Here is a 20,513-nt window from a genome sequence, read left to right on the forward strand (position 1 = left end):
AGCATACTGATACTTGGGAAGGAGGGAATAATATTCTAAGTACCAGAGAAACCTTTGGAGCATGAGTTTAAGAAATAGTTTGCGTATACAAGATGGCAAAATTATTCCCCTAATATTGTGAGGGGAGGTCATTGGACGTCGAGGCTTTGAAACCGGGACTAGGAAAAAAGTGTTCCACTCGGGAGGAGGAGTCGTAGTATGTAACACAAAATTAAAGTACTGAACAAGCACGTGTAGGGCTTTGGTCGGCAACTGTTGTATAGCATAAGAGATATAATCAGGACCGGGAGTGGATGATTTGCAGGAGTTAAGAACGGACGTGAGCTCAGGGAGAGTGATGGGACGAGAAAGGACTGAACACTGACGAGTGGAAGCAGAGATAGCTGGAGTATAAGGTGGAAGTGCATGATCTGGAGTGAGGGACCTTAGAAAGTCATTCAGAATAGTCGGCGGGATTTGAGGGCGTGGGACGTGAGTGGAAGCCCGGGTGAGAGCACGGATAGCATTCCATAATTGAGATGCAGAAATATGGTTATGGAAAGAGGATATAAAAGTTTTCCAGGCCTGTCGTCGTTTTTGATTGAATACACGTCGGATATGAGCAAGATGATGTTTGAGGCGAAAGTAGTGTGAAGGGGTTAGAGTTTTACGATAAATTTTGAAGAGTCTCTTGCGTTTAAGGATTAATTGGTGACATTCACTGTCCCACCACTTTAATTTAGAGGCACCAGTTGTCATGCAGTTTGATGGTGGTGTAAAAGGATGGTAGAGGTCCAGATACTGTGTTATTATTTTGAGAAGTGAGTGATAGGATAATTCTGTTACAGGGAAGGTCTCCAATTGGGTTACCATGTAGGAGTTAAAGCACGAAGCATTGAACTGTTTCATGGAACGTAGCGGAGCGATATAATGGTCGTTAAGTGGGTTTTTAGTAATGTACCCGTGGCCATAAGTAATGAGGATAGGGCGCGCGGCTGTGAGCTTGCATCCGGGAGATAGTAGGTTCGAATCCCACTATCGGCAGCCCTGAAGATGGTTTTCCGTGGTTTCCCATTTTCACACCAGGCAAATGCTGGGGCTGTACCTTAATTAAGGCCACGGCCGCTTCCTTCCAACTCCTAGGCCTTTCCTATCCCATCGTCGCCATAAGACCTATCCGTGTCGGTGCGACGTAAAGCCCCTAGCAAAAAAAATGAGGATAGGAAAGTGATCACTTGTATGAGTGTCACTGAGGGCCCGCCACGTGGTTATAGAGGCAATAGAGTTGCGGCAAAGTGATAGATCGACTGCACTAGGCAACGAACCAGGAGGAGTGAGCCTGGTAGGGGAACCATCGTTCAGAAGCAAGAGATTATGTTGAGTTAGAGCATGTAAGAACTGTGTGCCTTTGGAGGTGTAGAGCGGGGCTCCCCACTGAGTATGATGAATATTGACATCTCCCAAAAACAACAGTTGGGTATCAGGTGGAAACTGATTAAAAAATTTGAGCCATTGGGCAAAAGAGATGTAGTTATCAGGGGGATTATACAAGTTTATAACATATGTGTTCTGATATATAAGACCTAGGGAATATGTATTTGGTATTATGTATTGTAGATGTAATGGAGTGTACGATAACGAAGTATGTATCATAAGTGCGACACCATCAAATCCTGGTCCGTCATGGCGTTCGATAGAATATCCTGGAAAATAAAAGTTAGTTGTGTGAGAAAACCAAGTTTCTTGCAAAGCGACTAGGCCCTATATGAGTAGATGTTTCGTGCATGAGAATTTTGAATTCGTATTGTTTATTTTGTAGGCTTCTAGCATTCCATTGAAGGATGCGTACTACCATTATTAAAGATAAGGTGTAAACTGTCGCGAAGTTGACTAATAACTGGTAAGATATTGGGGTGATCTCCAATTAGTTGAGTAAGCTGCACGAGAAGATTGAGCATTCCCCCACTGATTATTTTATACATGTCAAAAACAAGGCTCACTCTGAATGGCATGATACTGCCAAGTACAAGGGCAGATCGTACTACCAACTACAACCTCTTATTCCCTTACAACCGTGGTTCATAACAGGCCAGTACTCTAGACGACATATAACTACTATCATCCGTCTAAGATTTAATCATGCCCTTACTCCGCTCTATAAGTATCGTTTTCATCTGACAACTCAACCCTTTTGTGAATGTGGTTACCTCGACGGAGATGCTAATCATATATTTTTCCAATGTCCTTTATATCGTTCAGCTCGCCAACGTCTTTTACACCACCTTATCCAGCACAAAAATTTTCATTGCCTACCAGTATTTCTTGTTTACTCTACAATCTGACACCCACTGCAATTTCAATAATAACTACTTTTCTTGATGACTCCAACCTCACTTTATAACTTGATATAATATTACTCTTTCTTTTTTTTGTCGGTATGCTCCTGGGTTCCTTTGTGTATATAACCTGATCGTTTTTTTGGTTTTTTTGTGGTGTCTCTTTCTTCATTCTCAGTTTTTCTTCTATTTTGTTACTGGAGCTGATTACTACCTTCTGTGCCCTTGCATACCATATCGTTACCGCTCTATGAGTTAATCAAGTCTATCATGCACAGTGTAATGTTTCATTCGGTGTTCGGCTGTTGTGCAGTGCACACGTCTCGCTCCGGTCACTGGTGCAGCGGCTTTTTCCCGTCTGTAGATAAGTAGAGTGTTTTATGTTTGTGTTTGTATCCTAGTAATTTTTCTTTTGTGTTTGTTCCGGTGCTAGTATAGTGTAATCCCCTTTTGGAATACTATGTCTGTAGATAGTGGCGGTGGCCCTTTAGGACGACCTCCTGATATTGGTAAAGATGCCGTGCGTGAGGACTTACACATGGACGCTAGTAATACTGATACCCAACGAGACAGTTCTCAAGATTCAATACGTGACAAGGATCAGCGTCCGCACGTTCCTGTACCTACCTATTCTAACACTCATCTTGGCCCTTACATAGTATTTGTCGAATCGACTGAATCTCAAAATAAAATAGGACATATTCACCCTATGACTCTGGGTCGGATTTTCTACGAGAGGCAAATTGGTGACGTCAAGGCCATGCATAGGAATGGAAGAAATAGAATTCAAGTTACTTTCATGTCTAGTAAGGCTGCAAACGCCTTTCTTTCTCATCCCATTCTTACAGAAAAGAAATTGACAGCTTTTATTCCGTCCTCGAATATTCAGCGAGTAGGGGTAATACGGGGAGTAGACACTACTATTTCCGAATCCGACATTCTCACCTATTTAGACTCACCATATCCTGTAGTGAAAGTACAACGTCTAAATAGACGTTCATCCAAAGAAGGAAAAACTGAATATATCCCTACAGGTACTGTGAAGGTTGTCTTCGAAAGTCAACAACTTCCGAAAAGTGTGTCCATTTTAAAAGTCATTTTAGAGGTTCAGGCCTTTATATTCTCTCCTTTATTATGCAAACGATGTCAGCGGTATGGACATACCGCTACTAATTGTCGTTCCAGGGAGCCGAGATGTGGAAAATGTTCCCTTACTCATTCTACTGAAGATTGCACTCACCAAGTCGTTAAATGCGCTAACTGTGGCGGAAATCATCCTGCGGGAGCAGAACATTGTGAAATCCACAAACAACAAAAAGAAATTAAACGCATTATGAGTGTTGAAAACAAATCATATTTAGAAGTGAAAAACTATTTTGCCCCATTACAGTCCCTATCTAACCCCCTTCTGATGCCCCAACATTTTCCTCCTTTACCCAATAGACCATCTCAATCGGAAGAAACTCTCCCTCGAAAGCGTAAATTTACTATGGTGGTTAGTAACCCTTCCCGCCCACCCGTTAAACCAGGTTATGACAGGGCTTCATATCTCAATTTGAGAAGTAATCCGAAGACGGTTCCAGAACATTCTGGTACTCCAGTCGTGCGTTTGATACCTGCTACTTCTAACGAGCCTGCATCTACATCACGGAAGTCAAGTCCCCAAGGGCAACCTTCGGATTCCCACGCACCACTTTCAGCATCTCCCTCTGTCCCGGCTTTACACGGTAATTCCAATGTTAATTTTATCGACCAATGTCGCACCTTTTCTAAGAAAATTGACGATTTAATAGCAGACGTGGGACAAAATGTCCGCTTGAAGCATTTGTTACAGTCATTACAGGAAGATATTCTTTTATATTTACCCTCCCCTCCTTCCAAGTAAAACATACGGCTAATTTAATAGAATTGTAGGAGCACTTTCCACACATCCGCCTCCGCCTCAATCGTGTCTGCAAGCTTACACATCTCTCTTGCCTTACTTTTCTTGACAGTACCTTCTGTCCATGTGGCCGAGTAGTCACTACTGTAACTCCCATCTTTTTTCACTGTCAGACATATGAACATCACCGTCGCGAATGCATAGGTAAGCTTTTTCATGAGGGTTACCAACTGCCGTTAAACGTTTCGTGTTTCGTGTCCTAACCGACTTTTCACGTTGTGGACTTAATCATCAATTTTTTTGTTGTATGTAACATCCATTTGTAACCTTTTCCTTTCCACTGGGTACGGACTTGCACATACTCACCCTTATATGTGGTCCGGTTTTTGTTTGTTTGTAGTAAGACGTCGTGACAGACCACGCAGACGTGAAGAATTAGAACCCTGTGTCCCAGTGTTTTTGTGTTCTTCCCTGATCGTTTAGCCTATATATCATTGGTATTTTCCTATGTTTCATCATTAACCGTTGCAATTCGCTTTTTTACATAGCTCTCCCTTCTCTTTCGTAGTGTACTACTTTCTTCTACTGTTGGCACCTCTCCCCGACATTAATTAACCCGCAAACCAGTGACTGGACGTAGCGTTTTACGACGATGTCCAACAAGTAACCAAGAAGAAGGAGAAGAAGAAGAAGTCTATCATGCGCACCTCTTTCTCCAAACCCTCTGTGTTTTCTGTCGTGTGTATAAAACAGTGCTCCTATTTGTTTATTTATTTATATTTATACAGATATCTATAGTATATAGTGTTTTATAAATCCCTTAAAAATATTGACTGGGCGAAAGCAAATACAGTATCTCTACTATATTTGGCGAAAGTCACAAGGAGCCCAACACAACATTTCATGAAGAAGATGAAGAAGAAGATCTAATGAAATCTAACCTAATTTTAAATGCAAATGTAAACTATAAATACAGAGATAAATTTCTGTTTGATTTCTGGCTTTATTTCGAAGGGTCATTAACATTAATTACAGGCAACGAGGAGAGAGGGTATAATTCCCAAATAAGTCCGTAAAATTCCTGAATCGTATTGCTGGTTTCAGGCGAGAAACTTGGTTTGTTTATTCCGGCAAGGGGACTCAGTCTCCTGAAATAGGCCTATTATGTTCCGATTTGGGTTTTCAGAAGAGAATGATGGTGGTCTAGAAAGATACAGTAAGTATGAATTAAGGTGCCTACGAATGAAACACTATGTTATGGCATGATATCAGGTTAGGATCGAGGGTTGTGCTGATTTTAGTATACCCTGTGGGTCAAACAATGACTTTGTCACAGTCCCTTCATTAATTGAAGGTGATCGGATGAAGAGTAATGCTATGAAAGGCAGGCCATTTCCTAGATGTTAGGCTCCTTTAAAAAAATATCAGCGTCAAATTTAAGAGCGGTGTTATACTCGCTTGAATAATTGTCCCAGGGAAAGATGTCAGGAGGTCCTTGACCCAAGTAGTGGTTTCATTAACCATTCTCCTCTGAGAGTTAATTTCAGTTTAAAAGAAATATTTTCCGAGTTAGGGTACTTGCTGATTTAGTTTTAAATAATAGGGACATTCCTATTCCAGATCTAGAACTGGGGCTAAAAAGCTGAATAATTCTCCATTCAGTGCTGTAGAGCACAGCACACCTCCTTTGTCGCTCTATAATAATGATTTTGACATAAATATCTCAGAGCTTGCAATCATCAAAAAATGTATGTAATGAAATAGTGTCATGTAACACAATATGTGATGCGATTTTACCTAGCAAGGGTACCTTGAGAGCTGCACAGGCTGTAGATCTGTATGTCAGAGACACCCATTAATATTTCACAGCACAGCTTGCATGGCTGCTATGTAACATCACATAACATAGTTTATTGAAAGACATTGATTTTCCCAAAGGGAAACCTTTTTTGTCTTAGTTTCCAAGCACCATCTCTTTTTCCACACTCCTTTGTAGGATGGCCTACCTGATTTCATGGCCTGTGTACCTATTCTAGAACTGAACTCAAAGAATGTCCGAATATTTGACAGACTCCTGAATACAGGCTATCTGGTTCTACAAATGTAAATTACTCATAGCTAATCGTAATAGGTGTTTCTAACTTATAAAATAGTTATAATTCACCAACTTCTCGTCATTGAAGTTTGATTGATAGTGTAAGTCTTTTAATAACCCTAACCTTCAAGCTGACTGAGCAAAAGTGCTGGTATTGAGTCCATGGCCATGGAGGAACAGATGTGTTTTGTATCATTGGAGGTCATTCTTCTGGAGAGTTAGGGCCTATCCAAATATCAGTGAGAACTAGTTCTTGGTTCATAGTAGTTGAGATTTAGGAGAAAAGTAAGGCTCCTTTACTTTTCTGTTACACCAGTAGGTACTGCTCATTATATTCATGCCTCTCACAGTAACTGTTTAGGTTGGACTCTTGAGATTTCAATGAAACTTAATGTTAATAATCATTACCCTTAATTAAGGCCACGGCCGCTTCCTTCCAACTCCTAGGCCTTTCCTATCCCATCGTCGCCATAAGACCTATCTGTGTCGGTGCGACGTTAAGCCCCTAGCAAAAAAAATAATAATAATAATAAAAAAATAATCATTACGCTGTAAAATCAACGGTTGTGTTATAGGCACTTAATTAACTGCCGAAAAATAGCTGGGTGCCTCAGAGCAGTTAAGTTGAATGATGCAGAATGACCGTATATGCACTTTAGCAATATACCAATAGTTTTGTTTTTAAGTTGCACATAACTTTTCATATCAAATACCGACTAAGATGGTTTGGGCACATAAAGCGACGAAAGAATGCCAAAAAAAGGTGATGGAAATGCAAATCCAAGGAAGGAGAGGCCGTGGACGACCACGATTGAGATGGAAGGATACCATCCAACGCAGCATTATAGAAAGAAACCTGGACTGGGACACAGTGTTGGAGGAGGAGTGGTGGAAAGACCGAAGAAAGTGGAGAGGAACCATATTTGCCCTTACCTGGCTACAGCTGGATAAAGGGAAATGATGATGATGATGATGATGATGACCAAATTTAATATGAGATTTAGACAACACAAACAAAAATTCACGCTCTACAAACCCATTTTACTGATAAGTACACTATATGAGTATATCAAAATATTAATCTTTTAATGCTCATATACTTCATATCTCTGATAAAGGAAGCTTAAATATTATGAAGTATTTTATGGAATCTTGGTCATCTATATATGTACACACTCATTACTAATACAATATTTTATTAGAACAAATAAGAAAACTGCTAGATTTCCTGTTCAGAATCACTCATTTTGTCATGCTGTGAATAGCCTATGTAACGATGGCAGGCATGTGACGATGTTCTGATGTCTTAATTGATCGTTCTGTGATGTTCCTTTGCAACCAATGCCTTCGATACACCACATTCTGTTTAAAACTTCGGCAATAAATTATTTTTTATTTTAAAGTAAGCAAATATTATTTTTTTAAGACACAATGACTGTTTCCATCATGTTTCTGATGTCTTAATTATTCTACTATGTTTCATTGCAATCGGTTTGGTCCAACCTAAACAGTTCCCTGGCTAGGCCTTGTGTCTTAAGATATGAACTGGCAACCAAATGACCCAGCTTTATCTAGCACTGCTTCAACTGACATGGGACATGTTCACCCCTTTCATCTTTCGTCTTCCTTTACTTCTCCTATTACTGATTAGAGCGACTGATGTTATTCCCCTTCAGAGTCATATCACATTTTTTCTTTCATTAATGTTTATCCAATTATTTTCTTAAAATAAATACTTGCTAACAATCTTCTTTGTATCCATGGCTGGTTGGTTTGTTTGATGTAACAGAGAATCTTTTTAAGATACATAGTCTGATGTTCCTAACTTTCAAGGAAAATGAAGGAAGTGTAGTACATCATCATCATCATCATCTTCATCATCATCGACCATCTCCAGTTGCCTGGGTGTGGTGGAAGTGCAGTACAAAGATCAGTATTTTACAAACAGAAGTGGTAGTAGAAAGACGACAAACAAACAAACAAAATAGAAAGTTGGATAGGAGACTCTAAATTGGAACATTTAATGTTTCTGGACTGTTTTCTTCCAAACCACAACTGCACCAATAAATTAACGATCACTACTTCCAAAGCTTAATAACGTACAGAATAATCACCATGAAGCACAAACACAAGATAGATCGCAACCAAAGAGTACAACTACTGACCAGTACCACCGTAGACATTCAAGTCTTCCGCGCAAAAAGGAACTAATTTACTGCTGCCAACCGTCACGAAACTCTGGATGCAAGCCAGAGGTCCATGTTACTTCACCTTTGCAATTTGAATCAAAATTCCTGGTCTCAAATGATACATTTCATTATAATTCTTTATTATGTTTCGTCTTCAAATATAAATAATAGGACAAACAAGGTCGTGAATTATTCATTTTATTATATGCAACTGTGGAGGTTTGGCTGGCTCATGCTCATAGATGGCTTTGAGAACATGCCTTTACTGCTACGGACTTCGCCGAGCTTAAACCCTCTTCCGCACCCTTCATCCCTCTGAAACCATCCACCAGCACACTTTCCCTTTACATCTCACCCCTGTCATCATCACTACATCCTCGGGCAGAAGCTCGAGAGTTCGTAACACCGTATCTGCAAACTGAAAACATTTACCAGAGAACTGCACGCTAAAAGTCAGTCATGTGAGTTTGATATTGCCAAGCAGTCTTCCTTATTGATGAGAATTTTCAATTTTACAATGAAATGTCATTTTCTTAGCATTATTTGAATCCAATTTTTGACTTCAAATATCGAGAGAATATAAAGAAAACTCTTTTTGTTCTCTAGGGAGGACACCGTCCAGGAGTCCTTAAGGGCTGGCCGCTACTGCTTTCATAAACCAAACCAAACCAAACCCCATGGCACTACAACCCTTGAATGACCTTGGCCTACCAAGCGACCGCTGCTCAGCCCGAAGGCTTGCAGATTACGAGGTGTCGTGTAGTTGGCATGACTAATCCTCTCGGCCATTATTCTTGATTTTCTAGACCGGGAGAATGGACAAAACTTTAATTAATTTCTTGCCTATTCTGACCACTGGTAGAGGTTGGTCCGGATCCTCGAAAAGTGAACAAGACCAGCAGACGACTGGCAGAGTTTGGTCTGGACCCTTGAAAAGCAAACAAAACCATTGGTCTGCTTTGGTTAGGATAGGTCCCAGACTTGCATGGCAAGCAAATTGGGTGGGGTTATAAGCGGCATATAGGCCTCTTGTATCTCCTGGACAAGATCAGTGGTCTGCTTTGGATAGGTCTGGAGAGTTACAAGACCATTGGTCTGCTTTGCACGATTTTGTTATTTTTACCAAATGTGGTAGCCCAGTGACTAGACATATGAAATTCTATTGGAGACAATATGAAATTTGCATTCATCAAAGCTGGTCAGTAGTAACACACAAAATGGTCACGTTTGTACATTTACATAGTCTCAGTTTTAATTCTTCTGTATACCTAAGTATAAATACCTCTATGGGTGGGTTGGTGGATTCCTGGCAAACATAAAGGGAGGATCTCTCCACATTGCTACTTCATGTATTGCTTCACATAATTTTTCTATGCTTATATTGTTTCCTAAACATAATTCTTACTGTTGTTAATGAATTACCATGGTTTTATTTTGGAATCAATGAATTCATGTGCTACAAGAATGGGATGTTTGCTGTCACCAGAGGAAAATTAACACTATTTAGGCTTGTGTCATTATTTTTTAATCTACCTTTGAACAGCAATGCCTCTGATGTTATAAATGCATTGTTACATTTCAACTTACGTCTTTAGTGAGAAAACACGATAGGATAAACATAATGACAGGTCAGTATGGGAAGAAGGACCAATGGAACATGACATGAAGGCAAACATGAAAAGACAAACGGGCAGTGTCTACGTCTTCATATACTGCCATCTTCACATAGATGGGCTGTTTCATCGATCTCAGGTCTTCTATATAATACCTTGCGTGACTGTGAAGAGGTACAATATCTTTCCAATGGCTCTTCCATCTGAACAACAAAAGATAAAGGTGGTAGCAGGTAGGCTCTTTGGAGGCAGCCCTGCCCAGGACGTGGTGCCTCTGCCTATGTGAGTCCCAGAGCACACTGGATTGGTGTGTAGTACGTGGGAAGGATCCCAGCTCAGGGTTACGAGCGAAGACTTCAATGGAATCTACAGTGGAGAAGATGGACTTCGGAGAGATTGCGGAAGAGGCCACTAGTTAGGGAATAGTATGAGTATACTATTCCTAAGCAGCGTTTGTTTCCCATCTTAAGGGTGGCTTCAAGGGCGTCTGTTCCCCATGTAAGGGATGGCTTGAATAATTGCTGGCAGTAGCTCTAAAATGCCTTTGGGAATGGCAACCCCATCATAACAATAGCCTAAAATGAGCAATGGTAATTATCAGTCTCAGAAAAGGTTAGGGCATACCCTGCTAAAAGCGATGTGCAGTTCTTGTGCTGGGGGAGCTGTGATAAGTGGGCAACCGGCAATTAATATCATGAAGGTGGGAAAAACAAATGCTATGACGCTGACAGGAAAATCAGAAGAGTTGACTGATTTCATGGAGAAAGAGAATGTTGCAGTGATGGGACTAAGTGAGGTCAAGCGGAGAGGAAAGGGAGTGAAGAGGATGAGTAGAGGGTTCACCCTGCACTGGAATGGAGGAGATGTGGCAAAGAATTGAGTAGGAGTGATTGTTAACAAAATCCTGGATGAAAATGTATATAGGGTAGACTACGTTAGTGATAGAATAATCAGAGTGCGACTGAGAACGGAAGAACAAGAGAGAGATTTCATCCAAGTTTATGCACCCCAAACTGAAAACAGAGAGGAAAATATAGAGGAATTCTTGGAGACACTCGAAGAAGTAATCACCGATGCGGAAGTGATAGTCATGGGAGACCTCAATGCACAGGTTGGAAATGACAGAATTGGTAAAGAAGAAGTAACTGTTCCATTCAGATATGGCGAAAGAAACAGTGCAGGAGGTAAGTTGATCGATTTTTTTGAGAGAAATGAAATGGTTGTTGGTAACACTTGGTTTAGAAAGAAAAATAGTAGAAAGATCGCTAGATATGGCTAGGGTGAAAAGAGGACAAAAACAGTTATTGATTATTTTTGTTTGAGAAAATAACTCGTAAACAGTTAATGGATGTAACAACACTACCAGGTGAGCGTTTGATAGAGACCACAGAGTAGTGGTAGTAACACTGAAAATGGTTAAAATGATGAGAGTAAAAGAAATAAGAAAGAAGAAAATTAAAGTATGGAAATTAAAAGATAAAAGAACTCAGGAGGAATTAAAATAGCACATCCCTATATCAAAAATAGAAAGTGTAGAAGAAGAATGGACCAAATTTAAAAACACTTTTGTAAGCTGTGCAGAGAAAATTTGTGACAGAACTTCAGCGAGAGTGAAGGAAAAGGACACCCCTTTGTGGAATGAAAAGTTGAAGGAGGTTAAACAAAAGAAGAAAACTTGGCAAGAATGGAATAGAGATAGGAAAGAATGAAGTAAGATTAAGTATCAGGAAATTTAAAGTAAATGTAAAAAAAAAAATGGCGAATGAGGAATAATAAGAGTTTGAAACAGATGTAAATGGTGGGAAAAGAATGTTGTATGGATTGACAAAAAATAAAAGAAAAGAAAAATCTACCCAGAACAAGTAAGGGAAGAGAGTGGAAATGTAATAACAGACCCAGAGGAGATAAGGAATAGGTGGAAAGATTATTTAATAATAATGTTATTTGCTTTATGTCCCACTAACTACTTTTAAGGTCTTCGGAGACGCCAAGGTGCCAGAATTTAGTCCCGGAGGAGTTCTTTTACATGCCAGTAAATCTACCCACACGGGGCTGTTGTATTTGAGCACCTTCAAATACCACCGGACTGAGCCACGATCGAACCTGCCAAGTTGGGGTTAGAAGGCCAGCGCCTTAACTGTCTGAGCCACTCAGCCTGGCAAAAGATTATTTTGATAAACTTCTGAATGTGAGAAATGATGCAGAAGAGAGTGTAGTGGTAAATGAGGATGATCCAGAAATGGAGAGTGATATTGCAATGGCAGAGGTGGAAATGGCTGTTAAACAAATGAAAACAGGAAAAGTAGCAGGGATGGATGAAAGATGTGTGAAAATGATGAAGGCAGCAGGACCTATTGGTTTATATTGGTTACATAGGCTGCTAAGGTGTATATGGAAGAAAAAGGAGGTACCTGATGATTTGTGCAAAGGTGTATAATACCAGTATTTAAGATAGGTGACAGGAAGGTAGGTGACAATTGTTACAAGTAGCCAAAATATTGGAGAGAGTAATAGAAAGGAGGATGAGAGGAAGGGTGGAAAGAAATTTAGAAGAAGAGCAGTATGGAATTTGACAGGGCAGGTCAACAATAGACCCTATATTTACCATAAGAATACTGATGGAAAAACAGTGGGAATGTGAAAAAGATCTGGTGATTTTCCTTGTTCTAGAGAAGGCATACAATAGTGTTAATAGAGAAAAGGTGTGGGAAACCCTGGAAAGAAAAGGATATGAGAGGCAATCAAGGGAACTAGTGAAAGCAATATATAAGAATTCTTCCTCCAGGTGTGTCCAGACTCCAGTGAGGAGAACAGATAAGAAACCAAACTGGACTAAGACAGTATTGTCTCCACTTATGTTTATGATGATTATGGATGAAATTCTAAAGGAAACAAAGGCAAGATTTGGAGGGGATATGAAAATATTGTTGTTTGCAGATGACACAGTGATCTGGGAAGTCAGCAGTACAGAAGTGCAAATCCAACTAGAGGCTTTAAATGACTTCACTGAGAAATATGGTATGAAAATCAGTGTGAAAAAAGAGCAAACTAGTGGTAAAACTCATGTGCTCATCCCAAGTGGTGCAGCTCTTTTCAGGCACACCCCCAATGGAGGTGAGCTGCATGTACCATTTGAACCACATACCAGCCCTCCTGCCAGTCTTAAATTTCTGGCAGTACCGGGAATTGAACCTGGGCCCCTGAGGATGGCAGCTAATAACACTAACCGTTATGCTACGGAGGCAAAACAGTGGTGATGACAAGAGGAGAAAGAGAAGGAAAAGGAAACGTTAGTATAAGGGGACAAAACCTTGAGGTTGTTGAATACTTCAAATATTTGGGAAGTAAAATAATGCAAGATGCAAGGTTGGAAAAAGACATCAGCCGAAAGGTACAAGAGTGAAATGTGTTCTACCAGAATGTAAGGAACCTGGTGTGGAACAGAGAAGTTCCTATGAAGTGTAAAGAGATAATGTCCACCATAGATTGAAAGTCGATTTCAATTACAATGCAGTCGTGAAAATTCAATATTCATCGACTTGGCCCACAGCGGGTGACTTGCATGCATTGTAGCTTAGATCCTTTCCAGCAGACAAAATAATGTGAGCTAGGCCACCATAGCTCAATGGTAGAGCAACCGATGCAAAATCAGGAGGTTGTGGGTGTGGATCCCACTGGTGTCTGGTTTTCCATTTTTTGTTCTACTTAATATCTCTTCAACACTTACTATATGTATGTAACACAATCTAAATAATTGAAAGTCGATTTTGATTATTGATCTATATTCTTAATCATTTTACAGTTCCAGTTTCCCAGTTACTGTTGATGAGTCCCTTCTACTCTTGTCTTATTGAGATACATTCTGATGTTAAGGGCGTCCTCTAGCGTTTTTTTCCTATCTGCAAGGTCCATCTTTACAATGTCCATCCAGTGGGTTCTAGGTCTTCCCTTCATCTGTTTTCCTGCTACACGCCTTTCCAGGTTAACATAAGCTGTCCTTTTTGGCACCATCCTTATCACATGCCCGAACTACCTCAATGACCCAATCTAACAACGTCGTCTTCTTTTTTAGCAATTTGCCTTACGTGACACAGACACAGATAAGTCTTATTACATACAATAAGTTTCATATTCAGTTCTGTAATACACAAAGAATACATGCACAGATAAGTCTTCTAGTGACAATGGGATACGAAAGGGCTAAGAATGGGAAGGAAGTGACCATGGTCTTAGGGTACAGCCTCAGCATTTGCCTGGTGCGAAAATTGGAAACTATGGAAAACCATCTTCAGGGCTGCCGACTGTGGAGATCAAATCCACTATCTCCCGAACGCAAGCTGATAGCTACATGATCCATCCTTTTCATATGACCGTACCATTGCAATCTCTTCACTTCGAGGCTCTCCAGCAAGCTTCTTTCCAATCCAAGCTGTTGTTGGCTATCCACATTCCTTATTTTATTCATTTTTTGTTTTTTTGCAGACAAGAACACCAGGACTTCATTTCTGTTGCCTGAAAACGATTCTTTGTTGATCCAGTAAGAGCTGCTGCTTCCAGACCATTCGTCAGTATAGGTACCAAATATATTTTGTACAAGCTGATGTTGGAAATTTTGCTGATGACCCTGTTTCATCCTAAAGTATTTGACGTACATCGTGATAGAATGTGGAAAGTTTTCGTGTATTCTGTTGCTAATCTCTTGATGTATGATATTGTCTGAGGACAGAACTCTACCTAAGTACTGGAAGTTGTCTATAATATCCATCTCTTCATCTCCAATTCGTAGATGAACAGTTGGAGAGTTTCTACTCATCACCAAGCCAACTGTCTTGGTTTTGCTGATTTTAAGACCTGAGGTTGTAAGAGCTTCATGCCAGATCTAGTCTAGCTTGTACTTCCGCTTCCATCTCACCCCATACCACTACATCATCAGCAAAAACCAGGGCATTAGTTGTTGGATCCTTTCTTTTAACTACTTTTAAAACTTCATTCATTATGGACTCCACTCTTCATTTCAAACCAACCTGACCTTCCATCCTGGACGTGGACACAACTCTTGTTTTCATCGTATAATTGTTGTACTCGTGCTATGATGTCATTGGGCACTCTCTTATGTCTCAGACATTCCCATACATGCATGCATGATACATGGTCATAGGCTTTCTCGATCATCATCATCATTATCATTTCCCTTTATCCTAGCTGGGTAATAGTTCTCAGCTAGTTTCATTGTCGTTCGCCCTGTGATGCTGCTTGGCAGTGAGGCGAGGCGACGTTATTTCAAATCCACTGTTAGAAGCTGTGTCCTCAAGAGTACACAAAACAACACAATGCAAATGTGCAAACATCAAGATGAAAACAAAGACAATACTTACCGTAAGGGCAGTAGCACAAAACACGAAGCGTGGAGGGCAAAAACATGAAGGGGAAAGGCCAGGGTCTTACTTTAACGTTTGACAGGTTGCCAGGTCAAAGCTACTAACTACCAAATAAAAAACATATAGAAATAGGGGTGAAATATTTAATTTAAATTAAAACTGAAAATAATAATAATCACACTCAAACAAATGTACCACACCTTAAAGGCAGGTATCTTCATAATATAAATCATTTCTAATATGATCACTACGTATTAAGTAAGTTAGGTGCAAATAAATTGGGTCGACCCAAATAATAATAATAATGAAAAGGGCGAACATGTCTGGAGGTATAATTCTTAAATATTAACCTTGAAATGTATAATCTAAAGGCTTATGTACCTCTTACACATCCAGTGCAGTCAAAACAGAATCTCACCAAATCATACTTGTTTACCAAATACCGAAGTAATCAGTTTAAAGGTGTACTCCCCCTAAAATCCCAAAATCATGACACCAGTACTCGGGAAAGACATCACAAATCTTTTGTTTTTTTTTTTGCTAGGGGCTTTACGTCGCACCGACACAGATAGGTCTTATGGCGACGATGGGATAGGAAAGGCCTAGGAGTTGGAAGGAAGCGGCCGTGGCCTTAATTAAGGTACAGCCCCAGCATTTGCCTGGTGTGAAAATGGGAAACCACGGAAAACCATCTTCAGGGCTGCCGATAGTGGGATTCGAACCTACTATCTCCTGGATGCAAGCTCCATCACAAATCTAAATAAATCTCAAACGAATGAACAGACCAAAATAAGGTCGTTAAACCACATATATAACAGTGAGGTAGAAAAATGTCAAATATATAGGTGAAGTAATTTTTAAAATCGGTTCAGTAGTTTTTGAGTCTATTTGTTACAAACAAACCGGGCGAGTTGGCCGTGCGCGTAGAGGCGCGTGGCTGTGAGCTTGCATCCGGGAGATAGTAGGTTCGAATCCCACTATCGGCAGCCCTGAAGATGGTTTTCCGTGGTTTCCCATTTTCACACCAGGCAAATGCTGGGGCTGTACCTTAATTAAGGCCACGGCCGCTTCCTTCCAACTCCTAGGCCTTTCCTATCCCATCGTCGCCATAAGACCTATCTGTGTCGGTGCGACGTAAAGCCCCTAGCAAAAAAAAAAAAAATGTTACAAACAAACAAAATTTTTCCTCTTTATAATATTATAGTATAGATAGATTACAGTCTGGAATGAAAGAGACAAAACCATTGGCAGTTACAGTTGGAATGTTGGTGCCAGGTCAGTAGGGTGTCGCAACCCCCCTCCCGGTCGCAATGCATGCCTTTATGCGGTTCGGAATGTCAAACAGCACTCGAACCCTCTCCGGAGGCAAGTTCTTCCACAGTTGTTGCAGCTGTCCCTCCAGATCCTGCAGGTTGGTACTGGGACGGAGTCCCCTTCCAATGTCATCCCAAATGTGTTCAATGATGGAGAAGTCCGGGGATCTTGCTGGCCACAGAAGGACCTCAGCATGCTCTAGGCAGTCCATAGACACACGTGCTGTGTATTGACATGCATTATCTTGTTGGAACACTGTCCCAGGGTGCTGTGCCATAAAGGGTAGGACATGCGGACGCAGAACGTCTGTGACGTATCGCTGTGCCGTCAAAGTCTTCCGAAGCACTATTAGAGGTGACCTGAACGCATATCCTATGGCTTCCCCTCACTGTGATGCCAGGGATTACGCCTTGAGTCTTTCCCCAATATGGGCAGCATCTGCCCTTGACACCACCAAACCCGCACGATGGTCATCGGAGGTTATGAAGAAGCGGGACTCATCACTGGACATGATGCAATGCCATTCGTCCTTTGTCCATGCTTCCTGGGCAAGGCACCACTCCAAATGCAGGCGTTGTGTACAGGTGTCAATGGCAACCGACATATGGGGACAGTAGGACCCTAATCCGATGGGTGCGATTCGTCGAGACAATGTGCGGGAACTCGTAGGATGTTGTGAAGTCTCCAGTACATTTTCGCGGATGGTGTGTGCCGGAATTATGAGATCCCACAATGCTTGGCGCACCATACGATGGTACTCTCTCGGAGTGGTATTTCTTGATCGATCTGAACCTGCACGACGTGATTGGGTGCCCTCACATACCCATTGAGTCCAACATTGGGCCACTGTGACATCTGAATGGACCACATACCTGGCAATTGCACGATACGACCAACCAGCATCATGCAGTCCCACAATGGTGTCAATTGGTGGATAGGCTGTCAAACGCGTCTGTGAGGCATCATGGGTGCTTCCTACTGTATGTAGTCCTCTCTGCACATCTTGCTTAACTGTCTGACTCACAGCAGTTGACTGGTAACAACTTACCAACAACACGACGGTGCCATCACAAATGCACTCAAGTGGGCATTCTACACATTACAGATCCTTGTAAATCTAATCATTTACTCGCATATCATTGGTATGCATGTATACCAAAATGGGATAATATTGGACCACTCCTTCTGGATGCTTAACTTTTTTGTCAGGCAGTGTAGAAATACTTCTACAGACAAAATTCTTATTATATAAAAGGGGCAGCCAAATGAAAACTGAACACCTGCTACAACGTGACCATGGAATGTTTCTTTTTCAAAAGTAATTATCAAAAGCGTTAATACATGTATCCCGCTGGGAGATGAGGCGATCAATTCCAGTTTTGTAGAAAGAGGTAAGTCACTGACGGATCCACACTCGAACCCACTTGCACTTCCTTTTTCAAATGAAACCGACGTCCATGAATGTCTTTCTTCAGGTTGCCAAAAATGTGAAAATTACTAGTGAAACATTGGGTCTGTATGTAGGATGTTGAAGTGTAGCCTTCACCAGATTGGAAGTATGGGGGCGAGCATGCCTCCAACAACATTCCAGGGCGTTTTGACTTTATGGCACATCGCAGTTTCTGCCAAGTGTTTTCATAGCGTTGCGCATTGACTATGGTTCTACGCGTGAGGAAGTCAACAAGCAGAGGGCTCTGCAGTCAAAGAAGGTCATCATGACTTTAATAATGTTATTTGCTTTACGTCCCACTAACTACTTTTACGGTCTTCGGAGACGCCGAGGTGCCAGAATTTAGTCCTGCAGGAGTTCTTTTACGTGCCAGTAAATCTACCGATACGAGGCTGTCGTATTTGAGCACCTTCAAATACCACCGGACTGAGCCAGGATCGAACCTGCCAAGTTGGGGTTAGAAGGCCAGCGCCTTAACCGTCTGAGCCACTCAGCCCGGCATCATGACTTTACCTGAACTTCTGCGAACAGGTTTGGATTTTTTCGGCAGGGGAAAATTGCAATGTTTCCATTGTTGGCTTTGCCGTTTGCTCTTGGGCTCGAAATGGTGGCACCAAGTTTCAGAAACATATACTCTTCCTCATGGTACCGCTGCAGATGACTCGGACATTACACCATTCTGTCAATCTTTCATCCCTGTGTCAGTTGATGTGGTACTCACTGCGCACCAATTTTGTGGAAATGCAAGTGATATTTGATAATGGCATGCCCAGAGCCATGGTTAATGCCAGCCTGAACACGAATTTCTTCCTCCATGATTCGTCTGTTTTCCAAGATAAGGTCATCAATCCGTGCTATCACTTCAGGAGTAATGGCTCAATGGGCCTGTCCTGGGCGTGCATCATCTTGCAATGATGTGTGCCCTTCTTGGAATCTTTTATGCCACTCGTGCACACTCGTCATAGACATGCAGTATTCACCATGCACAGCAGACATGCAATGATTTTTGCGTACTCCAGCACCCCCAGCCCACCAGAAAATGAACCACACTTCTCTGCTCTTCTTTGCTTGCCTCCATTTCTACAGCTGGACTAACACACTAGACCAGTCCATGCACCAATTACTCAACAACTGCGTGCACCTGTGCGTTGTCACTCTGCAGTTCTCCTACCACAGCGATGGCAGTAACGATAGGTAACAACAGTGTTGCCAACTTTCGCGTGGAATGTATGTTATTCAGGGTGTTCATTTTTCATTTGACTGCCCCTTTATATATATGAACGTCTAACAGTTTACACCATGATGTAGCTTCATTTGTAGATGGTATTACACAATTTGGTTAAACATGAATAAATCATCAAAATGAATGAAACAGTCAGGTAGTATTTAATTATCCACTAAATTTAACAAGGATGGACTTAATGTTTTTAGGATTCCATATTATTAATCTCAAATCTACTTTACACATGGTTCTCAGTAGAATATTCAGCTGTCACCCTTTTACCAAAAATATGTGAAAATCTCCTGTAATGAATGCTCTGAATCAACAGCATGAGGCTTAGAAAATTATACTTAGAAGATAATGTACAGTGAAGAAATAGAAAGTAAATTATAACATTTAATATCTCATGCCACATGGCAATTAACTTATTTTAATTCTTAAAAAAAAAAAACATTGAATTTTACAAGAAATAAATTTATGTGCCGACTTACCTTAATTTATCTTATCTCAAACTGTTGGATATCATTTTGGAATTGGTAACTGTTAATATTGTGTTGTTTCACATCTTAGATCCTGTCAGTGTCGGTTTTTCCTTTTAGGCGGTCATGGTGCAGAAGTCTTCCATATCCACTCAGCTTCCTACATAGTAGAACCTCTCTCAAACTTTCTTCAAGGTTTTCTTGATCCTGAGGTGGCCTTCTGAAGCTTCACCCTGAACTTCCTTCAAGACTTCTGGCACCATACCTTGTTATGAATTTCATTATGGTCCATATTGATAATTGATCACTATCAAAGGGTAGAGAAGACTCCACCTATACAATACCATTAGCTTAATATAGTGTCATATATAATTGGTACTAGTTTCGATCCCACATGCATTGGGTCATCTTCAGCCACGATCCAATTGAAAAACATATGCTCACATACAACCAATAACAAAGTTCTTTGCATTCTCAGAAAATTTACAGACATCAGATGAACAGACAATAGAAACCAAGGTCATCACATGCTCACAGGCTGGCTGATAGCTCCTCAGCCTGACTCACTCATCCGCT

General features: G+C 40.9%; 1 protein-coding gene across 3 annotated transcripts in view; it reads left to right on the plus strand.

Annotated features, from left to right (window-relative positions):
* Positions 1 to 4,894: 4,894 nt before the first annotated feature.
* LOC136876397 (histidine protein methyltransferase 1 homolog) overlaps positions 4,895 to 20,513 on the plus strand; it is a 111,633-nt gene continuing 96,014 nt past the window's right edge. For all 3 annotated transcript variants that reach the window (XM_067150340.2, XM_067150338.2, XM_067150339.2), the window contains exon 1: positions 4,895 to 5,413. In XM_067150340.2, coding sequence (XP_067006441.2) covers positions 5,362 to 5,413 — 52 coding nt within the window. In that variant the 5' untranslated portion in view covers positions 4,895 to 5,361. The remainder of the gene's footprint in view (positions 5,414 to 20,513) is intronic.

Source organism: Anabrus simplex, chromosome 6, assembly GCF_040414725.1.
Source record: "Anabrus simplex isolate iqAnaSimp1 chromosome 6, ASM4041472v1, whole genome shotgun sequence".
NCBI classification, from domain to species: Eukaryota; Metazoa; Arthropoda; class Insecta; order Orthoptera; family Tettigoniidae; genus Anabrus; species Anabrus simplex.